The 21,857-nt window shown below is 38.9% G+C and overlaps 1 protein-coding gene across 1 annotated transcript in view; it reads left to right on the forward strand.

Moving 5' to 3' along the window:
• The window catches only part of DPY19L1 (dpy-19 like C-mannosyltransferase 1), a 37,425-nt gene extending 15,938 nt beyond the window's left edge, over positions 1-21,487 (forward strand). The window contains exons 10-23 of the mRNA XM_083407031.1: positions 723-822; positions 1,881-1,958; positions 3,458-3,544; positions 4,592-4,657; positions 5,940-6,020; positions 7,753-7,854; positions 8,297-8,368; positions 8,886-8,926; positions 9,494-9,521; positions 11,759-11,878; positions 12,488-12,662; positions 13,440-13,539; positions 16,908-17,033; positions 19,512-21,487. Coding sequence (XP_083263157.1) covers positions 723-822; positions 1,881-1,958; positions 3,458-3,544; positions 4,592-4,657; positions 5,940-6,020; positions 7,753-7,854; positions 8,297-8,368; positions 8,886-8,926; positions 9,494-9,521; positions 11,759-11,878; positions 12,488-12,662; positions 13,440-13,539; positions 16,908-17,033; positions 19,512-19,668 — 1,333 coding nt within the window. The 3' untranslated portion in view covers positions 19,669-21,487. The remainder of the gene's footprint in view (positions 1-722; positions 823-1,880; positions 1,959-3,457; positions 3,545-4,591; positions 4,658-5,939; positions 6,021-7,752; positions 7,855-8,296; positions 8,369-8,885; positions 8,927-9,493; positions 9,522-11,758; positions 11,879-12,487; positions 12,663-13,439; positions 13,540-16,907; positions 17,034-19,511) is intronic.
• The last annotated feature ends 370 nt before the right edge of the window (positions 21,488-21,857 follow it).

The following is a 21,857-nucleotide window of genomic DNA, read 5'->3' on the forward strand; positions in this document are numbered from 1 at the left end:
AACACAATTGCCTCCCAGTCTGCTATCACTCTTGGGGCTTATGGCTGGATGGCAGTTTCCCCTCAGTCAGAGGTTTTTATAATGGTGGGTTCTTCTTTCTCCATACGTGGCAATGTAGCAAAGGCATTTTTCTCTTGCTACATATCCATAGACGTCAACCTTTCCTGGAGAAAATGAAAGTACTATCTGACATGGCTGAATACCAGGTTGATGTGTACACAGGATCTTCCTGAAACTGCTATCTTTTCTCCTCTTTCAATCTAGGGATGAATAGTGGGTTCAGGGTGATCCTGGATACACCTAAATCCAGTAAGTGGCTTGGTCAGAAATTGCTTCCCGCCTCTGGTAAAAGGGGTAGCTGGTTGAGGTTGTGTGTGAGCTTAAGACATATTGCATGACATTAGATGAAAATGTTACTGAGTGTTTTCCTCCCCTGTGTTGATACAATAGTTTTGCAATGGTGATAAGAAATATCGCAGGTACATACATTTTGATTTGCATATCCTTTGTGCGTGTAAATTTCTACTTTACAATTCATTTATTATGAGTGGGAGAATTCATATCATTGAGGCTTATTCAAAGTTTTTAAAATTATATATTTTTAGCTGTGACTACTCTAAGTGAAAGTACAAAGCAATTTGAAATAATTCATTCTCTATTGATCTTCACATTAATGAACAGTCCTAATACTGAACTTACTACTCTTTTATTTTTTCCCCAAGGACTCAGAATGTTAATAGAAGAAGCCTGATTGCACTATCTGTTTCTAATGTTTTTTTCATGCTTCCGTGGCAGTTTGCTCAGTTTGTTCTTCTAACACAGGTAAGATCATTTCAGTAAAAGGGATCTGAATTCTAATTATCCATTTCTATTTTATAGTGCAGTTCAAATAACAGTTCAACAAGGTGTGTAGCAATAGAGTTCACACACATGTTTGTGGGAGCTGCAGGCTCATTTGAGGACCAGGACTGCTGCTGCTGCTGCACTTCTTCAGTAGCTCCCTTCATAGCTGGTTCCTTTGTGATGGTGGGAGGGTGTATGCAATACAGTATGTGTATGTTTGTACAAATAAGCTCATGGTGTAATTTGTATTGCATGGTGGACGTGTTAAAGGAATGCATTAAAATAATTCTATGGTCTGATTTACTCATAACCCTAAGCCATGGTTTGTTGAGCCGAAGTGTGCTTTGTACTGGGTTAGCATTCTATATCTGCACACAACATCCTTGCTTAATATTTGGTCACACCTTCCCCAGATACTCACCAACCTAGAGGCATGAGTAGCTAGTAAGCTTTCATTGACACTTTCCCTAAAGAAACCTTTGCCTGGCAGGAAACTCAGGCCAAGGAGTGAGGAGTAGATGGGAGAAACATAAACCAAGCTTTGGAGAAACAAGTCATGGTTTGCTTGTCTTTGAGACAACTTGTGGTTTATTGAACAAATCATGACTTAACATTATGGGTAGACACAGCCTTTGCTTCTTTCCTGAAGCAGTGGCTTCAGTCGCCATTATTGAAAGTGTGTCAAATTCACCCCCAGAGCTAGTTGCCATGGGTGAAATAACTTTAATCAGTCTTGTGATGTTGAATGGTCATTCTTGTGTTTGAGTGTTACAATGATGTAAACACATTGTCTTTGGAAAAGACATTTTGCAGTGCCTCACTTTCCAGTTTTTCATAGAAGTGGCTGATCTCTTCAGATTATTTGTGATGCAACTGCCAGGATCCAAACTACTGTTTAGGCTCACATAAGAAATAGTCCCCAGCCCAGCCCCATGTCTCCCGGAAGGAACTGCATAGTAGTTTGGAACCTAGCTAATTTACTTAATAATGTTCTCAACAGAACTTTTTTCCAATTACTTTACTCTTTTCAATTGCAGGTGGCATCAGTTTTTGGAATTTATATTTTAGGATTGATTGATTCATCCAAACTACAGAAGATACTTTATGCACATATGGTAATACTTAGTCCTAAATTATTTAGGGGTAGAATCAATTTCTTAAAGTTACCTACTTCTGAATCATGAATATAGTGGACACAGAGTTGGTTTTTAAAATAAGAAAGCAAGTGAAGAAAGAAACTAAATTGCTTGGAGGCTTAGTCTTATCAGTAAATGGTGCTGCTTATGATTTTAAGTTCTCACTCCCCTATTCTACTCAGGTGAACTATCCTCCATCCAGTTAGACATTTACATGGGCAGGTCCTAGTTTGTGTTAAAGTTTCTGTGTGCTTTGATGGGAGAGTGAACCGCCCTGAGACCCCCAGGTATAGAGAGGTATATAAATTCACTTAAAACAAAGAGTGTGCAAGCTTGATGATCACTCCTATATCCCATCAAATATACAGAATATGTGCTAAGATTCATTGTGAACCTGACTCAAGAGATGACTTTCCACTATGAAGGGTAAGGAAGACGGAAAATGAAAAATGATATGAATTTTCCAAATACATTGTAGCTTTCTGAAAAATTCAAGAGTTACAGCCCTAAGGGTAACACTTTTATAAGGACAAACAAATGTCACACATTAGAGAACAGACATGTTGAGTTCCCTAGGACACTTCTTCATACTGGGTATTCAGCCAGGTCTGTGTAATACCTTCCTGCACACCTGTATAAAGATATTTTAAATTGCAGACTTTAGGCATTGTCTTCTTGGGGGGGGGGGGCATGGGGAGAGGGGAGCACTTTCAGGTTCAGCAAGGACTGGGGGCCTGTCCCCAACATCACATGATGCTCTAGCCCTGCCCCAAGATCACTGCACTCAGCCTTTTCTTCCACTGGTGGTGGTGGTAATTTTGCTTGCTATCCAGCCTAAAGAGTTCAAGAGAACTTGAGCAATTTCTTGTGCTATACTGTATTGTGGCAATTTAGTTGGCCTGAATACATGTATTACTTCCATCTCCCCCCCAATGGACAAGCAAGGCTATCTACAAATTTTCTGGAAAATAATAATTCCGAATGTCATGATACAAAAAGAGGCCAAATTCTTTATTAAAAAAGAAATATAAAAGTTTATATTTGTAAGTTTCTCATAAAGGGGGGGGGGGTTGTAGACAAAAAATGAAAGTGTGTATTTGCTTTTTTGCTTATTTCAGCTTAAGTCCCTTTAAAATGAATGAGACGTCTGAGCAGACATGTATAGACTTATATTGCATATCTGCAGCATGTCATGTTAGTTTAGTATTAAAAATAAGTATGGTGCTGTACATATTGTACATAAGAGCAATATATTGTCATATTTTGCATATTCTGAGAGATTCTTGTAAAAATTGTTTTAGGAAGCTACGTTACTGTGATAAGAAATATTTACAATGAAATAAAGCTGTTTCAAGATAGCGCCTTTTGTGTTTGGAGATTTAATAAAACTTAATGTTTTCATAGACACTGCATCTGTCACATCCATTATTAGCTTAAAGATTGCATTAAAATATGTTCAAATGTTTATATCCCTTTAGGCATCACTTGGAGTATGTTTTGTCCTTATGTTTGGAAACTCTATGTTGCTGACATCATATTATGCTGCCTTTTTGGTAATTAGTTGGGTAAGTTAGTTAAGGAATACTCAAGAATCCTTTGTCGTACTATACTGAGTTACTGCAATAATTTACAAGTTTGCCTGAACAAAACACTTCATATAGGCTCCGACGGGGGGTGGGGGGTGGAGAGAGACTGGTTCTATATTTGGAGACAGGAGATTTTACCATTTCAGAAATAAGCTTTATCCAAAAGGATGAAACATTTTGCAGTGAATACATAGAGCCCCTTGTGAGTGTTCCTACTCACTGCGGTTTGGGAACAAATGCTGTTGTCACAATGGATTTGTGTGCCTTGACATTACAGTGAATGGGGAAGAACTCAGGTTTTCAAGAGCACTATAATATGCATCAGAATTCCATCTTCTGGATCAGCTTAATAAACAAGAGGCAAGTCTCATGCTCTGAAAGCAACTTAATCTTAATCAGGCAACTTCTGAGCACCATATGTTTGCAGAAAAAAATAACATTCCATTTATTTGGTGATAAGATAAAATAAGTGTGATTATATAACTTTTCATTATTTATGAAAGCCAAAAATAGTGAACTAAATAAAAAGAAGTATGCATGTAGTACAGCTTCAAAAAGATAGCAGGATGACACTGTAGGGTGGTCCTTTGACATTCCTGGTTTGTCTTTTTGGATGATTGGTTATGTATGTTCTTGGAGAAGTGTACGTATGCTTAGCTCATTACTTGTTTCCATTCTGTCATATGGTTATTGGGTTAACATATTGCAAAATTGGACGTCCGTGGGTCTGCCTAAGTCCGATTATGTGATGTGCAAATAGTTTGTGCCATTGTACAGTAGAATCCTGCATAACAGACAGCACAATATATGTTTAAAAAGCAGTAACGATGGGTTTCAGTGTTCTATGGAAGTGTAATGCAATAAAACCAATAATTTCAGTGTCTGGTATTAACACTTTTACAATGCTGGTTTTGAGCATTTTCTAACTTCATTTTGACTTATTTATTGTTTCATCCTTCTGGACTCCATTTGAGAGGAGTCCTATATAAATATTGCTGTTTAATGAACTAATTTAATTATTTTCAGGGTATTCTTGAACTGGGTCCTAAATACATCCTGAAAATGTGTAGTAGAAGAGGTATCAGCGTATGGGTAAGGATTGACATTTCATGTTATGAATATATTACCAGCTCTGTTGGTCAGTAGGATGATCTGTAGGTGATAGTTTCCATTCAAAGCCAGCATTGCCACATGTTACTGAAAAGCATCTGGGCCTAGCAGAGAAGGGGCTGGGCTGGGCTGGGCTGATGGAAGGCTATCCCAAGGCCTTGGGCGTCATTGGCCAGCAGCTGAGTGATTGATAGCTGGTATTAAGGAGAATAATTTATTGGGAGACTGTTGTCCCTTTTAAGCAACTTTTTGGTAAGTTGAATAACTGAACTTTGCTAATGTTGTCAGTTCCTGTTTGATTTGCTAATGGCTTCTTGAGAGAGAACACTACATGAAATAGATGCATTGTAGATCATTATGTTTTCTATAACCTCAACTTTATTATTAACAAGTAAGACCTGAAGGAGATGCTGCACTCTTGAGATTGCTTCATGCAGCCCTTCACTTCTCTGTTGGCATTACATGTCGGCTGGGGTGGGGAGTGTTTGTGTGTGACTTTTGCCTTGAATCCTTGAATCCATCACATATTGTGAACAACCTCTGTAGGTGGGAAGCCAAAGTAATAAATGAATTGGAAAAGGGAAGTATCAGAGGACATTGTAGCCTCCCATGCTCTAGATGCTGCGTGGTCTAGTATTGCCTTTAACCTCTCCTTGGTTCTAAACCTCTCACCTGTGTGATGCTGGCATCACAGCTCAGCAGTTGTACAGTGCAGGTGTCTGGCATTCTGTGGGACTGGTTGGACAGCCCTTTGTGGGCATTGGTTTCCTCCTAACTTCACTCTCCTCTAAACCTTAAGTAACCGTCTTTGGCATCTTGGTGGGCTATGTGCACTTATTTCTTGCTCTTCTGTATTCTTGAGAGGTTGTATGTACAACAGCTAGTTTACTTGTTTAGGGGGAAAGATTGTTTAGGGGGAAAGATCATATACTCCTCTAATATGCTTAATCTTTCCATGCTTTCATGGGTTTCTCTGTTTTGGCCACAAAGCCATCAGCATAGCCCATCCAAATTCAGTATCAGAGGGAGTGAATATTAAATTTTGCATGAAAGTAGCATAAAAATCTTGACTTCACTTTCACCAATAGGAATGGGTTTAATTTAAAAACTACCATTTCAGCTCTCACACAACATAATAAAAAATTGTAGATAAGAATAAGAGAAACAGTTGCATAATAATATATATTTTCATTAAAGTGCCTCTTGTATTAAATGCTGAGTATTGCTTCTGCTCTTCAGTTGAACCATGCCTTTCATTTTACAGGCCATTGAAGGATTTTCTTGCTTTTTGGGGACAATTACCTTGAAGTTCTTGATGTGCCTAATATTTGGAACAGCTGATGATGTAAGTTTAAAACTTCATTGTTTCATTTGTTCACTGTCAGAATTCTTCTTGTATGTCTTCTTCATCATATCTACACTATACATTTACACTATACATTTACACTATACACTATACATACACTATACATCTACACTATACATTTAAAGCAGTAGCACACCACTTTAATCCCCCCTCCAAGAATACTGGGATATATAGTTTCTTAAAGGTGCTGATAATTGTTTGGAGCCCCTATTCCCTTCACAGAGCTACAGTTCTCATGGTGGTTTAAAAATCAGTCTCATTTTAGAGGGGACTCTGAGAATTTATTGACAATTAAGTGTTACAAACTATTGAAAAGAAACATTCATTGCTGAACACTCAGCAAAACTTTCAAGTAGTGTAGTTGTTTGATTCTTTTAATCACATAAAATCTGTCAGGATGGTAAAGCACTCAGAACCAGACCTTTGGCCAAGGCACAGCCTGACCCCCTCCTTTGGTAATCCTCACAGAACTCTAGCCCAATGGTTGCCATTAATTCGATTTGAACTGATTTTATAATCAATTGATTATTTTACTGTTGTTAGCCGCTCTGAGCCTGGCTTTGGCTGGGGACGGCGGGATATAAATAATTTATTATTATTATTATTATTATTATTATTATTATTATTATTATTATTAAACAAACACCACCCCAAATTCTCTCTTTCATAGAGCATACATTTCTGAGCACAAATTTTGAATTCTGAACTTTATAGAGTGTAAAAATTACAATCATCTTCTTCATGCACCTTAAGAATTGAACACATATAATCTTCCACTGGATGCATCGCGAATTTCATCTAATAAAACTGCAACATGTCAGTTATCTGAGGCCTAGTGCAGGGGTTGCCAATGTGGTGCACACTGATACCATTGTGCCCACGTGTATCTCCTATGACACTCGCAAAAAATCTTGGTAAGTAGTCCCTCAGAATCCCACAATGCGTGAGAGAGGCTGCTTGCTGTCCTCCACAGTTTCTGTTTGCACTGACTTGGTTTCTCCTACATTGAACACGCACGCTTCAACATGCCCACTTTTCATTGGATGCTGGGATTGGACACCCACAGTCCTGTTCTGAACAGAGGAGAGCTGTGAATAGTTATCTCTGAGCAAACAGCAGTGGATAATATAGGTGCATTTCCCATTACAGTGGTACCTCGGGTTACAGATGCTTCAGGTTACAGACTCCGCTAACCCAGAAATAGTACCTTGGGTTAAGAACTTTGCTTCAGGGTGAGAACAGAAATTGCATGGTGACAGCAGCGGGAGGCCCCATTAGCTAAAGTGGTGCTTCAGGTTAAGAACAGTTTCAGGTTAAGAACAGACCTCCAGAACGCATTAAGTTCTTAACCCGAGGTACCACTGTATGGAGGTACGTCCACACTCTTTTCTATCCCATCTCTCTGCCCTTTTAGATGTGGCAGCCAGTTAGTGATTGGTACCCAGGGGCATTTCTTTAAAATTTCAGATGTGCTCACCCACCCAAAAAGTTGACAACCCCTCGCCTAGTGTCTACTATATGGTCTACAAGTTGTTTATTTTTAACATGGCAAATTAACTGCTGTTCTTTTTCTCAGACATTTCCATGATCATTTATTTGTATTGAACCAATTTTAATGTAGCGTAATCCAACATTTTGTACCACCTTTTTTTTTTTTTTAATCTCTGAAATAATTCATTTAACAAACATTTTCACTGTAATTTTTTACCAGGCTCATATAAGCAACCTGCTGAAGGCAAAATTTACTGGTTATAGGGATTTCCATACTTCAATGTACACATGTGCTGTGGAGTTTGATTTCATGGAAAAACAGGTAATTAAATATCAGTGGATGAAGTATGGAACACCTTAATGTTTATGCAGTTTTTTCTTCCTTAATCAGAAAAATCATGTTTGATTGGAATGCTATTTTTTTAACAAATATAACAATTCAGGATTCTTCTATTGCTTAATGAAACTGAGTTAGCAGTTGGTAGAACAAAATATTTGGCTAAAGTGTCAGTGTCTTGACTTTATTACTGGCCATAATTTATGTTCATGAACAGTGAAGGTTGAAAGCTTCGGGCAACAAATGGAATAATTGAAAAACATTATTCAGATTAGCTGCACAATAGTTTTGACAATTTTTCTTGGATAGAATAACTTGGGGAGAGGTTCATTGTGAAAATCTAGAGTAAGAATGTCTTAAAAGAAAATGGTTTTGTAAAAAAAGTTACTGTGCATAAAATTTTCCACCCATTGAAACTGTGTTTCAGACTCCAGTAAAGTACATGAAGACACTTCTGCTTCCGGTAGTTCTTGTCGTTTTTTCAGTAATTGTTATGAAGGTAAGGTCTTTGCTGTTTTTCATCTGGTTTACATTTAGTGTGTATAGTATGCTAAAAGGGGGCAATTAATACTTAAATTTGAGTATGTCTAGCATGCATGTATTTGCACATACATACAAATAGGTACCGCTCCGGCGGGAAGGTAAACGGCTTTTCCGTGACTGGACCTAATGGTCAGGAGTCCCTTTACCTTTACCTTTACAAAAAGAGCAGAACATGTGACCAAAAAGCCAAATCAAAGTATATGAACTTGGATCTGGGCTTTTCAGCTACATGTTCCGTTATATACCAGACTTATTTCTGCAGGCATCTTTAAAGACATGCATGTTGATTACCAAAAATGAAAATCTAGTCTACATAATCCTGAAGAAGGAATTGATATTAAAAAGAGCAATTATTCCAAAGTATGTAATTGGAAAATTTTGTCTGTTAACCTTTGGGAAATTGTAATTTTGGCATATGATTAAATCTGCTTTAGAGAAAAGGCTATTTAAAGCATGTTCTCGTCTGTTCACAGACATTTCAACATGTTGTATGTCGCAAGGAATTATCTGAAAGGTAAATAAATTTTGAAATTAGAGTGCAAATCCATTGAATGAATTATTACCTAAAGGACTATATGTAATTGTGCAGCCAGGCTTTGCTCCTATTGTTTACTTCTAGTCTCCAGTTAGTTTTCCCATCACTTTGTGGAATGAATATGTACAGCAAGTAAATGTTTCTTATGCCTTGTGAACATGCCAGTAATCTAGCTGGTTGCAATTAGTGTGTCTATAGAGGTCTTGGCCTGTAGTCTTCCATGCCCTGTAATTACATTTTTTAAAGCAGTGATCCTGCTGAAAATTAGAAATTAATGAAAGACTTGTTCAACAAATGCATCAGAGCATCTGTACATATGAGTAGCCCCCAGATTGATAAAAAACAAGTTTACAAAATATATTTAGTAGTAACAGTTTTATTGTAACTTTGTAATAACTTAAGGGACTTATAAATTAAAAACACTGCAATATTTTTAATTTAGTTTGATTGTAAACAGAGGATGTGTTTTGTAAATAACTATTTGTAGCATAAGGCATATTGATTCCATGCAACAAACAAATAACAGTCTTACTGTTCTTTGTTCAGACAGGAGGATAATTTCAATCATGGGGAGGTAAGGATCTCATCCTGCATGAATTATGTTACAACTCTGCTTATTGAGCTCTCCCTCGATAAGTTTAGAAAAGTTACCTTCTGTGGGAAATGGAAGTGCTGATTTAAGAGAAACAATGGAGATAGTAGGAAATGATTGCACAAGTTTAAATTGGTGGTGCACACCAGGGTTCTTAGAATTAAAATTGCAAGCATAGGCCAGTTTCCTTGCCGAGTTGTTTGACGTGAACAAAAACTGCTTGTTTGGTGTGGATTTACATCAAACTGTTCTTTTACATAGGTGTGAAGTGCTAAGTATCAAATGACACATTTTAACTTTGCCTCCTATTCCTGCCTCAGAGCTCAGAAATTTATTTTTTTAAATAATATTTATTAAAAGTTTAATAGTTACAGGAAAAAAGAAAAGGAAAAAACAATAGAAAATTTAACATACAATACATCAAAAATAAAAACAAAAACAAAAAAGTACACCAGAACAACAAGAAAAACAAAAACATTTAAAAACACATCCAATGTTTCCATATCTTTACCTTTCATTTACTTGTTTCATCGACCTCCTCACACCTCCCTTTTTTGTATTCTAGTTCAGTTAGCTATTTCAGCAAATCCTTTCCATCTTTCCCAATTTTTTGTTCTGTAATTTATCTTTACACAATCTAACTTTAAATTTTCCACTTTAGCCCATTAACAATCAGTTTTTGCTTAATTCTTTATAACATTTCTGCTAAAACCGCTCAGAAATTTATTTTGGGGCAAGGGCAAAGAGAGAGCGTCCAACATCTGAAATCTCCCTGCAGTTTATTTTTTCCTGCCCAGGATTGGAATTGCCAATCTTAAAGCCTCCAGTGAAAACATAACACTGCAGGTGTCAATTCTGAAGGGAAGAAACCCTCCAAGGCCTGCTTTCGGGGGGAAATGATGCGCTATCGGTTTCTGTTGGGGATTCTGGGACGAAGTCACAGTCCCCAGAGGGAAAAGATGCTCTGCAGAGGCATCTAACACCTTCCTGTACTTTGTGGGGAATTTATGGAGCAAGTGAATGTGGTGGTGGTGATTTAAGAATTATCAAGATGAGAATGGGCCTGGGAACATGGCTGTGCCCCAATACTTTGCCCCAGTATTGCTTGAATATTCACAACACCCCTATTGCAATGATTACTTGGAGCATAGCCACAGTTTACCTTTAATCACACGTGCTGTGTGCACACAGAAGCAATAATAATAATAATAATAAATTTTATTTATACCCCGCCCTCCCCAGCCAAAGCTGGGCTCAGGGCGGCTGACAACAATCGAAACAATCCAACATTCTAAAAACTTTTCACCATAAAATCAATCAAAAACAAATTGATGGCAACCAGCAAGCAAGACCCTGTGCAGATTGCCAGAGGAGTGGGTCAGGCTGCGCCCTGACCAAAGGCCTGGCGGAACAGCTCTGTCTTACAGGCCCTGCGGAAAGATGTCAAGTCCCGCAGGGCCCTAGTCTCTTGTGACAGAGCGTTCCACCAGATTGGTGCCACAGCCGAGAAAGCTCTGGCTCTAGTTGAGGCCAGCCTAACCTCTCTGAGGCCTGGGACCTTCAGGATGTTTTTATTTGCAGACAGTAGGTTTCTCTGTGGGGCATACCAGGAGAGGCGGTCCCGTAGGTACGAGGGTCCTAGGCCGTATAGGGCTTTAAATATCTTAGCCCTAGGCCGTATAGGGCTTTAAATATCTTGCATAATATCTTGCATTTTCCTTCTGTGTAGGAGGACAGGTTCAGGCAGCAAAGGGGGAATATTCTTCATTAAAGTGAATGAGTAAATCCTTATACTTCTGGAAGTTCCATTTACACATCAGTGTTATCTTCTCTGAAACTCATCAGTATGGGTTATTTGCATCCAAATCATTGTTGGATTAGAGTGGTGGTGTGGCATAAAACAAGAATGAAATGGAATTCAGTTATTTTAATAAATGTACAGGAAAAACACAGCAATTAAAATTGAGCTTCAGACTAGTCTCTTCCATTCCCACGGGGGTATACATCTTTCTAAAATGTTTTGTCTCTTATTCATAGTCTTTCTCTCCCCTGCCCCCCAATGGGTTTAAATGTAAAAATAATGCAGTGCTCCAAGGAGCATCTACATAAAAAGGGTAAACCTTCTTTTTTATAGTTAATAGGTTTATGTTCATAGTTTTGACAGCTCTTTTAATAAGCATTATTTTCTTATGCCTTTGTGTTTGTTTGTTTGTTTTCAGATAGTATACCATGCACTGCAGCTTATATTTTTTACTGTTCTTGCTATTTTATTTATGAGACTAAAGCTGTTTCTGACACCTCATATGTGCATCATGGCATCCTTGATATGTTCAAAGCAAGTAAGCCAATGTTTTATTTGTCCGGCTGATGTAGTAATTTACTTCATATGTTTTACAGAGGGGCTGATATAGCATTTCAGTATGCCAAATGTTTAATATTTTGAATTACTTGATTATAGAATTACAAAAAGATATAGTTATTATTAAATACACAATACAGAAAAAACAGGCTATCAAAATATTGTGAGCTGACAGAAAACATACTGCATATATACAATATAAAGGATAAGAAATCAATGGAAACTCATGTTAGTGACAATACCTTTGTCTAATGTTACCTCTCAACATAGATTTGTTCCAGTGGTCAATATTGATATACATACAGAGCATCCATGCCTTAGTCAATAAAATAACACAGCCTAATTATTTTAATTTTGATTGCATTAACATGCAAGATATAACACACTGTGCTACAGTGGATACTTTTAATATCAATATTAGAGTTTATGGTTATTGTTAATTTCAGTGGAAAATGTATCGTGAACTGAGTTGTCATGTTTTTCTGTGTAATTTGTTAAGCTGGTGTTTAGCTGGTGTTTTGAAAAAAATGGAAATTTAGAAACTTAAGTTGTATGTAAAGTTAAATGGCTTTTAATTTCTTCATATCAGCTGTTTGGATGGCTGTTTAGCAAAATCCAGCCTGGAACACTTGTTCTTGCGATTTTAGCAATGATGGCATTTGAAGGAGTAGCCAACCTTCAAAGAGAATGGAGCATTGTGGGAGAATTTAGCAACTTGCCCCAGGAAGAGCTACTGTTATGGATAAAAGAAAAGACCAAACCAGGTAAAACAAACACTTGACCCCCTGCTTTTTTTGTGCCTTTGTGCTTTTTTATTCAGTATCTGCTACAGCATCTATCATAAGGCAAGCAGCAATTTTGTGTCCTGTGTTGAAGAACAGGATTATTATGCTGTTTTCCCCAGTGTTGCAGTGGGGGGTGCAGGGGGGGGGCGGCTGCACCGGGCGCAACATCTGGGGGGGGGGGGCGCTCGCACTCGCAGCTCTCTGCCCCTACCTGGCTCACTCACCCTCTCTCACTGCAGTGCGAATCCGATCCGAGCCGCCAGGTCGCCGCCCACTGTGGAGGGGAGGGTGCCAGGCGTGCGGTGCGGTGCGGTGCGGAGAGAGAGCGAGGGACTATCTGGGGGAGGGACAGTGCAGCGGGGGGGGGGGGCAAATTACTTGCCTTGCCCCGGGTGCTGACAACCCACGCTACGCCACTGCAGTGTTGTGTTTTATAGTAAGTGACATAAGAATGAAAGGACCAGTCTCTAAGGTTTCTGTAATTGTATTGTTTTATAGTACATTAAGACTTGTATTAAGTAGAGAATTTGAAGTATTATAACTTTAAAATATCAATGTAAGATATGTAGAGTATTAGATGAAATCTGATGTAGTTTTAGTTTTGCCACTAAGAATGATGTCATGCCTGAATGTATTAATATGAATGTACATTTTGAGCTCTGATTTTTAAAAAGTTTAGTCATCTTTACTTTATTCTACATTTTTACAATACTTTGCCCAATTGTTTGATTTTTAATTTTCTTTTATATATTTCAGATGCTGTTTTTGCGGGTCCAATGCCTACAATGGCAAGTGTAAAATTGTCTGCTCTTCGGCCTATCGTGAACCATCCTCATTATGAAGATGCAGGTTTACGGTAAGATTTAAACTTCAGATTTTAAGGCTAGCTATATTCTGATTTACTCAGCAAGGAAATTGATGTAACAAGACTTCTAAAAACTTGGGAATAAGCTGTTCCTTTTGCTCCCTGAATTATATGAGCTGGAGCTTTGTGTGCTGGGATTCTTGGACTTTTGCAGATTGCATCTAAAATGCTGTTTCCACTTTTGATTAGTGTAATCTTATCTCTTTTTTATAATTTTTATAATTCTGTGAGGTTCTACAGGTGCAGCATGTACCTTTTTTGTTGAAACAAACAATGAAATGGGTCTGGCTTGTGTTCTTCCAGGTCGTTTGGTTTATTATACCATATAGAGGTCTCTGGCCCCCTGTGTGCTTTGAATACATTGTTCACAAATTATCATACTCTTGGATTTAAAAAAAAAACTGGTTGTCACTCGGTGCTTTAAATGGGAAGCTGGTGACTATAGAGATGGATCAAAGGTGGTGGTGGACTGAGCAAATCTTATTTTGTATTGTTTGGGAGGAAAGGTTAAAATACAGGGTTGGATGAGTTTGAAATTAGCTGGATAGTTTCAAATAAACATGTTAACTGATTTAATATAGCATTATGTTGTATTGCTTTTTAATTGATTAAAATAGGATGAATAAAATATAGTTATTGGCTTTAGACAGAAGTTGTAGAGAGAGATGAGTAAGTCAGCGATAGATTTGTTTCCTTCAGGCATGCAAGCTCACTAATCCTGTGGTTTCTCCTGGCTTAAAATAAAGAGTGTGAGTTGCTATTGTATCAACGAGATGGAGAGCAGGCAGCAGCAAAGGGCAAGCTCCTCCTCTAAAAGAAAGCAAGGCCTGACAAAAGACAGCAAAATATTTGCATTCCTCCCAGGGAGGAGAGTCCTTTCAGTTTTGTGGTTCTGCCTTTGATTTCAAAGCAGCATCTCCCTGCTATTAAAGAGATCCTACTTGGCAATAGAACTCCCCCCCCCCCCCTGCTTTTTCTTCAGCCTTTTTTGTTCTCCCTAATGCTTCTAGGAGGGACGCAGGTGGCGCTGTGGGTTAAACCACAGAGCCTAGAACTTGCCGATCAGAAGGTCGGCGGTTTGAATCCCCACGACAGGGTGAGCTCCCGTTGTGCTGCTCTGGTTTGCCAGAAGCAGCTTAATCATGCTGGCCACATGACCTGGAAGCTGTATGCCGGCTCCCTTGGCCTATAGAGTGAGATGAGCGCCGCAACCCCAGAGTCGGTCACGACTGGACCTAATGGTCAGGGGTCCCTTTAACTTTACCTAATGCTTATAAACAGATGGGAGAGGGAAGCATAGTGAGGGAAGGTCTAGTTCTGTTCACCTCAAGAAGCCAAATATACAGAGGGGCTGATATCGCTTTCCCCAGAGCGCATCACTAAGATCAAGGTGGTGACCAGGACTTTGATGTTGTCCAACAAAGCCAACGTCACATCCATGGCAAAAGTTCTTGCCCTATGTATTTCAGCAGCCCAAATGATATAATAATAATAATAATAATAATAATAATAATAATAATAATAATAATAATAATAATTTATTATTTATACCCCGCCCATTTGGCTGGCTTTCCTCAGCCACTCTGGGCGGCTTCCAAAAGAATATTAAAATACTGTAATACATCAAACATTAAAAGCTTCCCTAAACAGGGCTGCCTTCAGATGTCTTCTAAAAGTCTGGTAGTTGTTGTTCTCTTTGACATCTGGTGGGAGGGCGTTCCACAGGGAGGGCGCCACTACCGAGAAAGCCCTCTGCCTGGTTCCCTGTAACTTGGCTTCTCGCAGTGAGGGAACCGCCAGAAGGCCCTCGGTGCTGGACCTCAGTGTCCGGGTAGAACGATGGGGGTGGAGACTCTCCTTCAGGTATACTGGACCGAGGCCGTTTAGGGCTTTAAAGGTCAGCACCAACACTTTGAATTGTGCTCAGAAATGTACTGGGAGCCAATGTAGGTCTTTCAGGACTGGTGTTATATGGTCACTTTGACACTTTGGGGCAATCACTGCTCCCACCAGTTGCCGTGGCCACTTTCCTCCTTTCAGAGTTCTCCAGTAGCTTTGTCAAGCCGTGTGATGGTAGACCAAGGACTCCAATCCGCAAAGAGGCACTCCCTTTAGAGATGCACCAAGAACAATAGTAACCTTGGGTCTGCAGCGCTGAGGTGGCCATGGCTCAGTACCAATGGTACTTTCCCTGCTCCATTAGAATCAACAGTTGTGGAAACAGACAAAGCCCCTTTAGCTTTTCTTCATAAGAGGTGGAACTAGACACTGACACAGAACTGCAGCTCTATGTAAGTCTTAGTCTGTGTCAAAGCAACACCATTCAAGCCTGCTCATATGATTCTTCAGCCTGAGCTTCACACAGATCTGCCCAGGGTGCTTCCTGTTTGGTCTTAGTCCCTTGGCAGAACACCAACTCAAAAAGTAATGCCTCTCCCCACTCAGGATCTCATTTGACTGAAACATGGAAAATGCATCTCTGTCACAGAATATTTAAATAACTGAGTGAATATCCATGCTCTCTTGCCTGCTTAATATAATGGAAGTTCATGGAAAGTCCATCTTCCCAACCTCAGTTAGCAATCAGAAGGGCAACATCAAAACATTTACCTATATTCCAAGATGGGACAAACACCTGCTCAAAATACCAGCTGGAAAACCCTCCTCTTGAAGGACGCATCCCCAGAAGCAAACACATTGACATACACTGTTAGGCCTATGTGTGTTTTCTTAGTCATTGTTGTTGAGCCAAAAGTCTGCCCGTTTTGCACCCAGTGTCGGAGCTGTGGTATTGGGTTTTTTCCTACTAAAGTTGAATTCTGAACCTGAGAGAGCTGTTCTCCCTGGGAACCAGCACCAGGTTTTTGCTTGGCGCTGCCTTTTGCCACAGGAGGAGTTAACCCTTTGCTGTTCCTTGTCCCTTGCCTCTTGACCAAAAATAAAACTCATGGTAAGTGAGGCTTTTCACTTTCTGTTCTGACACTTCAGGAAGTAACCACCTGCCATTTGGGGTTAGGATTTGTGCCCCAGAAATTACTTCATATTTTTGATTTTCTGGTAAATGTTAACCAAATCAGGTAGTAGCTACCAGTATGTGCTTTTTCCATTTCCTTCAGTCCTTATCTTACTAGTTTTGTTTATCCTCCTGTGTATTTTACCACAAATATATATATGTCAGACATCTCATGAAGTATGTTATTAACTATATATAAAAAATACACCAGAGTAAATTAGCTCTCTCCAGAATACCGCAAACATTCTTTTCCACTTTACTTCACTGATGAGCTGTGTATTGTTTGCTCAAGTTATATGTTTTTCCTTGGTTGGTTGGTATATTTGTAGCTTTCTCTTCCTCCTAGGGCAAGAACGAAAACCGTTTATTCCATGTATAGTCGAAAACCAGCAAAAGAAGTTAAAAGGGAATTGCTGAAGTTAGGAGTAAATTACTACATTTTAGAAGATTCTTGGTGCCTGAGGAGATCTAAGTAAGTAATCAGTATGTAAGTTTACCTTGATCATTTCCTAACAGTTCGAGTGCTTTCTTTGCTGATTAGGAGAAAGTGCAGGTACAGAACTTTGGGATTTTTCTGTGACGTCTTGTCATGCTGAGGTGGTTTGAGAATTTGGCCACTCACCTTCTATAAACCACGAGACATTGGGTCAACTCTTATTGGTGGTGTCCACCTTTAGTTTTTGGAATTTGGGCAGTTGGTGCTAATGGTTGAAAGTGATCTTCAAAGCAATTCTTAAAATTAGAATTTTGCTTTTGTAGCCGCTGTGTCAGATACAATATGATATTATGCTTTTTGTTGCTTCTTATGTTCTGAATTATAGGGACGGGGGTGGCGCTGTGGGTTAAACCACAGAGCCTAGGACTTGCTGATCAGAAGGTCAGCGGTTCGAATCCCCATGACAGGGTGAGCTCCCATTGCTCGGTCCCTGCTTCTGCAACCTAGCAGTTCGAAAGCACGCCAAAGTGCAAGTAGATAAATAGGTACCACTCTGCCGGGAAGGTAAACGGCGTTCCCTGTGCTGCTCTGGTTCTCCAGAAGCGGCTTAGTCATGCTGGCCACATGACCTGGAAGCTGTACGCCGGCTCCCTCGGCCAATAAAGCGAGATGAGCGCCGCAACCCCAGAGTCGGTCACGACTGGACCTAATGGTCAGGGGTACCTTTACCTATGTTCTGAATATTAATAAGATCTACTTGGATCTCTAAGGATTTTCTTAAGTTCATATGGGCATCATTGTGGAATGTTGGAACCTGAGTTTTTGATGACCCTTAGTAAGGATTGGTCATTGAAATTAAATGGGTTTTTACATCAGGGACAGCCAATGTGGTCATGCCTGCCCCCTCCTCCTGGTTTTGTTGGGAATACAGCTCCTGTCTTCTCTGACTTTTGCTGGCTGGGGCTAATGGGGATGTGAGCCCAAAACACATTGGCTACCCCTGTCTTGGATAGAGCTGTGTGTGATTTAAATCCTCCTCCTCATCCCTCGAGTCATTTTATATTGCGACTGTGGACAGATTCTGAATGAAGCTGCTTGAGCAGCACTGTCATTGTAAAGTTTCTTGGAAAGGATGCCAATTTTCATAGTATTTTGCTCTAGATTCCACTGCATTGTTTAAATGTTGGTGTGGATTTTATTTTTATAATTTTGTTTAAATCATTTTTATTAAGTTTCCTATTTTAACAATCCAATCAAATCACATTAAATGTTCCAAATTATACAAATACATATCAAATAGTCCAAATATTCTGCCTGAATTATAATTTTTTTGTTGGGACTTCCCATGCTTCAACTTCAGTTGGGGCTCTGATCATCTCATATCTCTGCTGCCTTGGATAGTCTTTCCAATAGTTCCTTTAAATCTTCCTGTTGTTAACCTTCCTTCTTTCATGGCCTCTGAGTTGTTTCCACAAGCGAGTTGAAGTAAGCAATGATGTGTTTCTGTGTGGATTTTATGTGTATCCGTCCCCTCTGTTGTTGCAGTATCTCTTACACGCTGCTGTTTGTGCGGAATCAATCCATAAGTCATTTCGCTGCTGCAGACGCCATCTTCTCTCAGTTCCGATGAAATAAAATCTCGGCGTTTGCTCATTAATTTTCCCAGACCGGTTGCATCAAACATTAGCCTTTCCAGGGGAGATTTACCAAATCAGACTTGAAATACAGATATAATGACATATTAACAGCTCACCTCCCCCTATGACTGTTTATAACTGCAGCTCGGTCTTATTCCATCATGGCATATTTCCAAATTAAAAAGTGTGTCACGTCTCCTTCAACATTCTAGGAACCCATCCTGTTGGTGTGGATTTTAATACAGTGGTACCTCTTGTTACAGACACTTCAGGTTACGTACGCTTCAGGTTACAGACTCCGCTAACCCAGAAATAGTACCTCGGGTTAAGAACTTTGCTTCAGGATGAGAACAGAAATCGTGCTCTGGCGGCGCGGCAGCAGTGGGAGGCCCCATTAGCTAAAGTGGTGCTTCAGGTTAAGAACAGTTTCAGGTTAAGAATGGACCTCCAGAACGAATTAAGTTCTTAACCCCAGGTACCACTGTGGCATGGATTTTATGAAAGGTTGTGGATGAAAAGTTTCCCATCACCCCCTCTCCCCAGCAGGCATCTGCACACTTGATAAAGCCTCTCCTGAAGGTCGGGACCCTGCCTAAACAGTGTGAAACGGTGTCCAATTTTGGCCTAGATCCTAAATTGACTAGTTCACGGAATGAAAGTTTCCTAGTTGCATCCCACATTGTTCAGGAGGAACCCCAACCCTTAGGAGAGGCTTTAGAGGAGGGATAGTGGGGTCTTAGGATTAAAGTGATTTAGTAAGCAAAAAAGTATCGGCTTTGTTGTCAGTAAAATAATTACACTTGATCAGTGTTGTTCTTCCGCCATTCACTCAAATGATGTGTATCCTGTTTGCTGACAATATTTAAATACTTTTTAGGCCCGGCTGCAGCATGCCAGAAATCTGGGATATAGAAGATACTGCCAATGCTGGAAAAGTTCCCTTATGTACCCTCATGAGCATGGATTCCAGGCCATACTTCAGAACAGTGTTCAACAACAATATATACAAAGTACTAGAAGTCACCCGGGAATGACGCTTCAGTGCAGCCCATTTTCTGACAGTATATGTATTTTTAAACTGGCAACTAAGTAAAAGAGAGCTCTCAGTTCAGAGTCCATTAAAACCAACAGGACTTTTGACATTCGTTTTAATGGATTGCACCATTAGACATAGGCTGCGTTCCAGAGAATTCTATGCTCAGGAGGTTCCTTTGTCAGTTGTAGCAACCAAAGTTTCGTGCCTACATAGGCTCTATCCCTTTTTCATATTTAAAACCATGTAGCTGCGTATAGGGCTACTTCATTGGATCAGCCTTAAATGGTGAGTCCAGTTATATTTATTTGGAAGTACATTCCATTGATGTAAACGATAATGGCTTCTGAATACATATGTTCAGAATTGGAAGCGCTAGGGTGCCAGGAGTACAGTATACTGCAGGGAATACGAGACTTTTACAATGAGGACATTTAAAAAATATTCGCAGTCGTAGACTTGGGTCAGTTCTTTAAAATTTGCTATGCAAATGTTTATGTCTTCAAACATTTTTAAATAAATACTGATCCAAAGCAAGTGAGCAAAAATGGCTGCGGAAAAGTATGCCAGGTTTCAAAATCAGTGAAATTGCAGAGGCGGATGAGCTTTCCTAGTATAGTCAGTGCATCTTTCAACCCGAAATAGCTAGGAAGCGCAGCATTCCATACACAGTCGCCACATTATATTGCTAACCCCTTTCCCCCAGCATGCATCTCATCTTGCACCTTTTATGAATATGTATATTTTTTGTGAAGGAATCGGATAGTGTCCACTATCTCATTTATGTGCAAGTGGCTGTTTTTATGAAAACCGATGAAAAATCCCCAATGTTTTAGGTCATTTTAGAGCTAGGTAATATATTTTAAGTTTTTGTTCTACATGGAAATTATTCTGAATAACTTTGAATTTTCATATTTTAGATGGCAAATGTGCACAATCCACAATCTTCAGCCTTCTTTTTAAAGTAGTTGCTACAATCAGACCAATGAAACTAATTTTAGTAAGCAGTATTTTTGCTACCAACTGTTGAAATGGTTTATCACCAAAGTAGACAAAACTTAACAAGTTTTGCACATATGAAATATTAACAAGGAAAAAGTTTTCAGGGTTTAGAAAAATCTTTTTATGCTTTGGCCTTAATTTAGTAATAGAACATATTTTGCCTACCTTGTAGAAAGAGAGTCAAAATTGATAGGAAATAACATTCGCTGAGAAACAAAATGTAACCACTAGAGCAATGTAAAATAAATGGAAATAAACTCATTTCAATTTTTGTGGCTCTTTTATACATCTTAGAATAGTTAATTTATGTAAAAGTAAAAGTAATAGTTTGGCAAATATTAAATAAACTACAACAGTATTTTTGCCATTTTTTTAAAAAAAATTGCCACGTATTTTGATTTCTGCTTTTAGTGAGATTCTGATGATGACGCACAGCTCAACTTCAGGCAGCAATTCGCTTTTTTTATTGGTAGAGCAAGATTGTCATATGCGAGAGGTGGGGGAACACTCTGCCAAAAAGGCAATTTGAATTCTGTTTATGCAACAGCTACTAAAAAACATTGCAAATCATCTAGATAAGGAACCATCTGGAAAACTGTTTTTTCAGCTCTCTGTTGAATTTTAACTTCTGTACTGCAGGCACAGCTTTGTCTGTGTCTTAAATGTAGTAAATTCTGCAGCAAGAAGCATAATTTATTACATAGACTATTAAAGTGGATTTCAAGATAGTGATCTAAAAGGCATTAACCATATTTTGGTTGTGTCTCAGATTGTTTAAAGTGAGGAGAGCTAAAGAAAGGGTTTTAATTGAATTTTTTTTTTAACTCATTTTGTTTCCTATTTGTTAAGACAACCACTAATGAGGATTGGGCTGTGGAAAATTAACATTCAAGAAGATGTCTTTTGTAATTATATTACAGCACAAAAATACTGTATTTTTATGCATTTTATGCCAATTGTTGATGTTCGTGGTTAAAATAAAAGCTTTGTTCATATTTGTGCTTCTGTGTAATAATTTCTGGAAAACTTTATTGTTGGAACATTTGGTCAGCAAGTATTTATAAAATGGCACCAGTTAGCCTTAAGTTTCTTTTTAATAGCTGCAATTCCACCATTGTTTTTAGGCATCAATTTATAAATCAAATATCCATAAATAAATATTCAATATTATAAGAATGTTATTGGGTG

This window comes from Podarcis tiliguerta, assembly GCF_965153285.1.
Source record: "Podarcis tiliguerta genome assembly, chromosome: 12".
NCBI lineage: Eukaryota > Metazoa > Chordata > Lepidosauria > Squamata > Lacertidae > Podarcis > Podarcis tiliguerta.